This window comes from Salvia hispanica, unplaced genomic scaffold (assembly GCF_023119035.1).
Source record: "Salvia hispanica cultivar TCC Black 2014 unplaced genomic scaffold, UniMelb_Shisp_WGS_1.0 HiC_scaffold_23, whole genome shotgun sequence".
NCBI classification, from domain to species: domain Eukaryota; kingdom Viridiplantae; phylum Streptophyta; class Magnoliopsida; order Lamiales; family Lamiaceae; genus Salvia; species Salvia hispanica.
In genome coordinates, this window is record NW_025951948.1 from 6,750 (window position 1) to 15,457 (window position 8,708).

The following is an 8,708-nucleotide window of genomic DNA, read 5'->3' on the forward strand; positions in this document are numbered from 1 at the left end:
AACATTTTTTTTTCATTCTTACTTTATTCTTTCTATTATATTCACTTTCCACTTTATTCTCTCTACTTTTTTTCTTCCTCTTACTTTTTATCTATTTACTACTTAACACACTCAACACCCATTTCTTAAACTTCGTGCTGAAAAATTCATACTCAATTATGAAGAAACGGAGAGTACAAAAATTTGGTGCCTAAAATGAGTGCCTCGCTTGAGGCGGGACGGAGGGGGAGAAGTAGTCAAAGTCCTCTCACTCCAAAAGTCCAAGTACAGAGATGTTTTAAGCCAAGCATTTGAGAGCGTTCATTCAACTAAACATGATCAATATGAATCCTCTTCAACTGATCTCTGTTTTTCTACTTTTCTCGCCTCTATTCTCAGCCGCTCTACATGCCAAACCCGGTTGCCTTGATCGGTGTGGAGATTTACTGATTCCGTATCCGTTCGGAGTCGGCCAAAAATGCAGCCTCAACCCATATTTTAACATTAAATGCGATACATCCACTTACCCTCCAAGAGCTTACCTCTCCGTTATGAAAAAAGAAGTGATTGAATTCAATCAAACTTACATTCGCCTCAAAAACCCCTACATGATTTCTGCTTGCTATGATTTGTCTGCAGGCAGCACAGGCAATCAACATGGTATGAGCGTGAACTTGTCGGGAACTCCCTATATGTTTTCGTATGTAAACGTGGTCACTGCCATTGGGTGTGATGATATGGTGGTGCTATCCAACAGAAGTTCAATCCTCGGTGGCTGTTCGGCGTTTTGTGTGGACAAGAATGTTACAAACGGTGTCGGAAATTGCCGTTTTAATGGCTGTTGCCAGCAAGATATCAGAGGTAATTGTCAATAGTAGATAAGAGTTCTTAATCAAATACTCCATGTGTCATTTAAAAAATGGTCTTATTTTGTTGTTTTAGTCTGTTACATAAAATTAATCTACTTTCTATTGTGCAAAATATAATACCCCCTCTGCTCTATAGTAATATAAAAGTTTCTTTTCGGCAGTGGCAGATCCAGACCTTTTGAATTGGGGCGCGAGTTATATAATAAAATAAATACATGCTATATTAAAACTTAAAAAATAATATCACTAAAAAAATAATGTTAAGTTTAAAGTCTCATAATCATAAAAATTGCAAACTATCTAATATCTAAAAAACGGCACGGAAAATTAAATATTTTGAATTCATGCCAAGCATTAAAACATTAACTAAAATAAATTGCCACTACCTAATATCTAAAATATAAAAAATAATAATAAAAAAGAAATGACAATTTAAAAGCTATCTAAAATCTGCATAAAATAAAATAGTAAAAAAGAAATAACATTAAAAAAACTACCTAAAACCTGAATAAATAATACTCCCTCCGTCCCACTTAAAATGCAACATTTGGAAATCGGCACGGGATTTTATGTAGTGTTGTATTGTGAGTGAATGAAGAGAGAGTAAAGTAAGAGAGATGAAAAAGTAGAGATAGAGTTGTTTCCATTTTAGGAAACGTTTCATTTTTAATGGGACAATCAAAAAAGGAAAACGTTGCATTTTTAATGGGACAGAGGGAGTAGAAACTAAAATCTGTAAACACACGTGATGAGGAGTTACCTAATATCTAATTTATAAAAAAAAAAGAATACTAATAAAAATGAAATAAAATTTAAAAGCTACCTAAAATCTGCATAAAAAGAATAATAAAAAAAGAAATAAAATTAAAAAAAACTACCTACCTAAAACCTGCATAAAATAGAATAATAAAAAAGAAATAAAATTAAAAAAAACTACCTAAATCGTAAGGGAAATTGGTCTCTAAAACCATGAACTTTGAAATTGGTATATAATATCACGAACTTTGCATTTTGTTTGGTATTTCCCACGGCATGTCTATTACTATATTTGACTAACTTACGAGGGCTTTTTCATCATACTTCACACAATTAAATCAACGTGATTTTCAACGTAACTTTTTATTCTACATGTTATGAACTTAAAAAGTGGTTCAAAATATTATAAAACATATCACGGTTGCCTACGTTAAATAAGATTTTGATGAAAATAACTTATTTGAGTGAGTTTGGGAAATACCAAACAAAATGCAAAGTTCGTGATATTATATACCAATTTCAAAGTTTATGGGAAATACCAAATTTTAGGTAAAGTTCATGATTTTAGAGACCAATTTCCCAAATCGTAAATAGAATAAATTAGTATAAACTAAAATCTGCAAATAAACGCGATGAGGAGGAATCGAGCTTAGGTCTATGCTGTGAGAATTGGCCGAACTACGGCTAGGCTACTGACCCTATATTTAAAATTGATCTCAATAATATAATAAGTGGGAATTATTTGGGGACCCTTGCTCCCAGCTGGATCCATCAGTGCTTTTCGGCACAGAGATTAAGAACTTGTGTTAGGTGAGTTAATAAAGGAAGAATAAAGTGGAAAATGAAAAAAGATAGAGAGATGAAGAAAGAAAAAAAATAAGAGAGAGTAAAGTATGTATGAAAAAATGTGTTGACTTTTACTAAAAAAAAAAATGACTTTATTATTATGGAACGTACCAAATTATCAAAATGACTCTATTATTATGGAACGGAGGGATTACTGTAATTTTATTTTTATAGAATTGATAGAATAATTGATTTGTCTACGTGCCGTTCAATGTTTTTCTAGATTCTCAACACGCTCTTGAGTTGGCTATAAATTTTGATTCAAGCTATGTGAACAACCAAAAAATTAGTACTTTGCCAAATTATAAACTTTTTATGTTTAATATAATTTCAGGATGGGATATAGTTACGAATTATTCCATCCGTCCACAATTTAACATCCTACTTTTAGAGGGAAAATCAATATAATACTCTTGTTAATTTATAACAGAATGTTTGTGTAATACTTTAAAGGAGACTTCAAATTGTGGAGATCTCAAATGATATACTATTATTTTATAAGATTAATTTTCTTGAAATCATGCAATTGAAACAAATTTTCATATTGTTATTTTAAAATTAATTTCTATACTAGTTTTCTAAAATTTGTTTTTTAAGCACAGACTTAAGAACAGACCCAAGTTTGGTGAAAGCAGAACTAATTGACTTGAGCGGAAAAGCACTACGCAAAAAGCTCTTTCCATGCAGCTATGCTTTTATTCAGGAGAGAACTTTTTTAAATGAAAGCGAATTTTCATATCCTTTGAACTACTTGGACAACTCAACGGTATTGGTAAATGATAATTGGGCATCAGCCACAAGACCGCCAATCGTGCGCTTGGAGTGGATCGTAGGGACTGAGAACTGCAGTCGAGCTAAGAGTTCCACTACTTATGCATGTCGAGACGACAAGAGTGTTTGTGTTGATAACTATTCCAGTGATACAGGATACACATGTAGTTGTGTTCAAGGTTACGATGGAAATCCTTACTTACCGGGTGGATGCCAAAGTTTGTTTCTTCTCTCTCTAGTTCCATCTATAATTTAATTTATTTAGTCACTAACAATACCTCTGATTGTTTCATCCAGCAATTTCTAGTTCAATTGTCAAAGTTGGATGCTTAGATCAATGTGGGGAAGTATTGATTCCATTTCCATTTGGTATGGGCCCAAATTGCTACTTGGAGCCATCTTTCGAAGTTGTCTGCAACACGGCCACCAACCCTGCTAAACCCTTCCTCCGTCTCTTAAACACTGAAATCATTGAGCTGAACTCATCAAAAATTGTGGTCAACTATATGAACATAGCTTCAACTTGCTACAATATGTCAGACTCTCGAGTTGGAATTACTAAGCCAGAGGAGCGAAGATTGACTATTGACTTGTTGAAAACGCCGTATAGATTATCAGATGATAACTGGATCAATGCAATTGGCTGTGATTTTATGGCTGTTGGGATTATTGGAGAGGAAAAACGTAGTTCTATTCGCAGCAGTTGCGCCGCCATTTGTTATATGCAGGGTAACTCAATGTGCCATTATGGACCAGTATCATTTGGAGGTGATGGTTGTTGTAGAGTACCCATTCCAAGAGGTAATAATCAGTTGATGTTTTTCTTTCTAAATAATTCAGAAGGGATTTTTGTTTTATAATTATGGGTTTCAACATTACTTTGACAAACATGTGTTAATTGTTTTGTGGTATTTTACTATTTTTATGGTGTTCAATTTGTCGAAGACCAAGCATTCTCTAACCAGTGTCCAAGTATTAAGAAAATAAAGAACACGACATAACTAGACAGTGAAATATGTGATAAATCATCTGCAGGTACGACTTACCTTGAAGCAAATTTGACCGAGCTTAGTGAACGACGGACAAATACTGATATTCCTTGCAGCTACTCCTTCATCCAATACATTAAAGAAGTTGATAGTTATAGTACTGGATTTTCGTTTATGAAGAACTCATCGGAGTTCCGACTTGATGAGTTATCGGAAAAACCGAGCATGGGTTTAGATTGGAGGATTGGAGTGGATAATTGCAAAGATGCGGTGAAGGATCAGGCTAAGTTCGTGTGTCAAGATAACAGTGATTGTGTTGATTTTGATGCTACGCTAGGAGGATACCTCTGCAACTGCTCCAAAGGATACAAAGGAAATCCTTACCTTAATCCAGGGTGCCAAGGTTAGAATCCAATCTTTTGCCTTGTTATACTTAGCAACTGCAATAATTTATTACCTACAAACGTATGCTTAATTAGATTAGAACAGGTTATTAATCGATTGATCCTACACGTGTCTCGAGCAGATATTGATGAATGCGCTGATAATACAACTAACACATGCGTCTCAAATTCAATTTGCGAAAATGATGTTGGGACGTTCCATTGTTCATGTCCAATAGGGTATATTGGTGATGGGAAGAAAGATGGTACAGGTTGCATTCAGAAACCGCCATCGAAAACCAAGATGATTATCTTTATAGGTAAGAATATATATGTCATGTACATATTATATTATTTTGATAAATGCAAATAATAGTGGGTTGGAAAAGTTAATAGAATATGGAGTCCATTTTATATATTGGTTATATAATAAAATGTGAGTGAAATGAGTTAGTGGAATGTGAGACCTACTTACCATTTATGGTAAAAAGTGAAATGTGATACTTATTGTGGGACGGACCGAAATGGCAAAATGTGACTCTTATTGTGGGACGGTAAGAGTACTTTTTTAGGAAATATGATCAGTTGATGATAATTATCTTAAATTAATACTACCTCCGCAGTCCCCCAAAATTTGCTACACTTTGACCCGACACGGGTTTTTAAGAAATGTAATTGGAAAGTGAGTTGAAAAGGTTGGTGGGATGTGGGTCCTTTACTTTTAAAGTATTAGTTTTATAATAAAATGTGAGTAGGAATGAGTTAGTGGAATATGGGGTGTATCTAAATAAAAATGGTAGAAAGTGAAGTGTATTAAATTTTTTAGGAGACGGACCGAAATAGTAAATGTATCAAATTTTCAGGGACGGACCGAAATAGTAAACTGTGTCAAATTTTCAGGGACAGAGGTAGTAACTGCCAACTATGTAACAACCTACGTTATGGATGTCCACACGTAGACGTTGGTATGTCAACTAAATGTATTTGAGATATGTATGTCTTTCTGTTGACATGTAAATATAGATTCTAACAAAAGACATACCTATGTCGACTATATTTAGTTGACATACAAATGCCTTCGTATTGACATCTGTAACGTAAGTTGTTGACATAGTTGTTAATTATCAATATAATAGGACTCTATATTGTTAAATATAGTTATTTATGCAGTTATTTTAGTTTCACTTATTTGTAAAGCTTTGTTAATTTTCTCACAAGTAATTATTTTTGCATGTAGGTGTAGGATCTGGATTGGGGTTTGTGCTTATATTCTTGGTGGTCTATGGGTTGTATAAACTACTGCAAAAGAGAAAGAATGAAATGGTTAAAGAGAAATTCTTCAAACAAAATGGTGGTATTCTATTACAACAACAGGCGAATGAATGCACACTAGGAAAAACAAAAGTTTTCTCTGCAAAAGAATTAGAGGTAGCCACAGATGACTTTAACGAAAGCAGAATTATTGGACAAGGGGGCCAAGGCGTTGTCTACAAAGGTATGTTATATGATGGTAAGCTTGTGGCGATAAAAAAATCAAGGTTAGTCGAGGAGAATCAATTGGAACAGTTTATAAATGAGGTGGTGATATTATCACAACTCAATCATAAAAATGTGGTCAAATTATTAGGGTGTTGTTTAGAGACTGAGGTTCCTATGTTGGTTTATGAATTCATGCCAAATGGAACATTGTTTGATATAATTCATGATCAGAGTAGTGAATTTTTGTGTACATGGAACATGCGCTTGAAAATTGCAGCAGATATTGCAGGGGCATTAGCGTACTTACACTATGCATCTTCTGTGCCTATTTATCATAGAGACATCAAGTCTAGTAATATCCTCCTAGACGAAAAATATGTTGTTAAAGTATCAGATTTTGGAACTTCGAGATCAGTTGCTAAAGATCAAACTCACTTGACTACTCTAGTTAAAGGGACTTTTGGATATTTTGATCCAGAGTATTTTCAGTCAAGTCAATTCACAGAAAAGAGCGATGTTTATAGTTTTGGGGTAGTTCTTGTTGAGCTTCTTTCCGGGCAAAGGCCGATATCATTCGATAAACCGGAGGAGGAGAGAGGTCTAGCAACATGGTTCCTTACATGCATGGAAGGAAAATGTGTGGAAAAAATTTTAGATCCTCAAATTTTGGGGCAAGGAGAAAAGAAACAGGTGATTCTAGTTACGAAGCTAGCACAAAGATGTTTGAATCTAAAAGGGAGAATGCGTCCAACTATGAAAGAAGTGGCTACAGAATTGGAAAGTTTTAGGATTTCCAGGATGTCTAGTGGTGCTAAAGTTGAATCAGATGATGTGAGATACTTTGAAGACATGCCCACGATGAATTTGGACTTTGGGGGATGGGAAAATATTTATTAGAATGTTACATCAAATACACATCCCTTATGCAGCTACTATTTCAAAGTTCGTCATAATAATATCCATATATGGAGAGAATGATCAACCTTGGTTATTTATTATAAGATTGAAATTGATTTTCTATATTTTTTTTTCAAACTCCTTTTCTATTTCTTTTGCCAATTTACGTTTTTGATGAGTTTGTGAATCGCGGGGTTTTAAATGGCCCAAACTTTATCGCGTTTTGAACAGAGTAAATCAATGTTGTGGATTAATTTGGTTAAAATCCGATTTAAACACGTTGGACTCGTTAATATTTGACGTCCGGCCGGCCATCGACAAGGATCCGAAATAAATATTTCATGCAAAAATTCAAAAACATAATATCTGGGATCAAAATCATAAAACGATTATTACGTTGTGATCAATTTCTTACTTTTACTCAATACCTAGCGAATGAATTCCTTTACATGTCTCCACGTACGTTAGAACCGATCAATATACTATTTTTTTGTCACATTCGAGGTCGATATCTCCATAATCACGAAAAAATCTACACTAAAAGCATTCTTAATTAAGCATGAAGAATAATAGCCCGAGGCGTCGAGGGATGTAACATAGAATACAAAAAGTGGAAAGTTAAATAAAAGAAAACAAAGTCATAATCCATCTCGTCCCATTAAATAAAAACGTTTTTTTGCCATCCAATTAAAAACGAAACGTTTCTAAAAAATAAATAATACTCCTCTACTTTTTCTTCTCTCTTACTTTACCCTCTCTCCATTAACTCACAAAAACAACACTACATAAAAAACTCGCGCCAAAAACAATTGTTGCATATTTAATGAGACGGATACAATTTAAGAGAAGCAGTTAACGCACTATTAATTAGAAACTAAGTACATAAATAAAACTTGGTTCGCGAATACAAACATGCACGAGAATATGGAATTCAAGGAATGTGATAAAACATATGATCTTAATGGGAAAAACGGAATAATAAAACTACCACTTACATCAAACCGAGCCAAATGCAAATAATTCACTCTAAAGAATATAGAAGAGATAAAGGTTGGAAACTTACCACTTCCTGTGAGAACACGGATAAAACCAAAAGATAAAGAATCCAAGAGATCAATGCAATTGGAGGCAAAATGGTTTTAAAATGTAGTCTCGCTCTACCTTTTGAAAAACTTCTTACTCCCTCCATCTCATCAGCATCTCATTTTTTTATTTCGATTTGTTCGAAATTGAAAAGAAATGCCTCAACCATGGCAAGAAAAGGAGTATTAATCTCATAACTCCATTTTTTATTGCGACAAATTTTAATTCATTATTTCTTACTTACTAGGATTCAAGTTACAACAATGATTATACTCTACTTGAAACTTAGATCTATTTTATACTTCCTCCGTCTATTGTGAAATCCCTTTGCTTACTATTTTAGTCCGTCCGCCTAATAGGAGCCCCAATTCACTTTCACTATAAATGGTAGTAATAATATCACTTTCCACTAACTCATTTCACTCACATTCTATCATGAAAACTAATATATAAAAATGGGCTCTCCACTATCTATTCTCCCACTTTCTCTTACATTTCTTAAAACTCGCCACAACTCAAACGGTAGTTCTAATGGCGGACAAAGGAGATATTTAATACTTCATCACTTTATTATATATTCTATTTCTTGTACGACCCAATCAAACCTTACCATTTAGGACATCCACCTGCGTGGGGACGCCCTAAGCCGACGCCCT

General features: G+C 34.0%; 1 protein-coding gene across 1 annotated transcript; it reads left to right on the top strand.

The window, feature by feature from the left end:
- The first annotated feature begins 221 nt into the window (after positions 1–221).
- On the top strand, positions 222–6,969 carry LOC125198742 (wall-associated receptor kinase 5-like). The gene is made up of 7 exons (XM_048097031.1): positions 222–840; positions 3,053–3,439; positions 3,519–4,022; positions 4,257–4,613; positions 4,737–4,913; positions 5,831–6,088; positions 6,551–6,969. Exons 1-7 carry the CDS (start codon positions 315–317, stop codon positions 6,967–6,969), a joined length of 2,628 nt encoding a protein of 875 aa, XP_047952988.1. The 5' UTR covers positions 222–314.
- Positions 6,970–8,708: the final 1,739 nt, after the last annotated feature.

What these genes read in the sequence shown, in the direction of transcription:
- LOC125198742 (XM_048097031.1), top strand. Translation starts at nt 315, where the DNA reads ATGATCAATATGAATCCTCTTCAACTGATCTCTGTTTTTCTACTTTTC. An exon ending in CCTTAATCCAGGGTGCCAAG is followed by an intron (nt 4,614 to 4,736) that starts GTTAGAATCCAA and finishes TGTCTCGAGCAG; the next exon opens with ATATTGATGAATGCGCTGAT. An exon ending in CAAGATGATTATCTTTATAG is followed by an intron (nt 4,914 to 5,830) that starts GTAAGAATATAT and finishes TTTTGCATGTAG; the next exon opens with GTGTAGGATCTGGATTGGGG.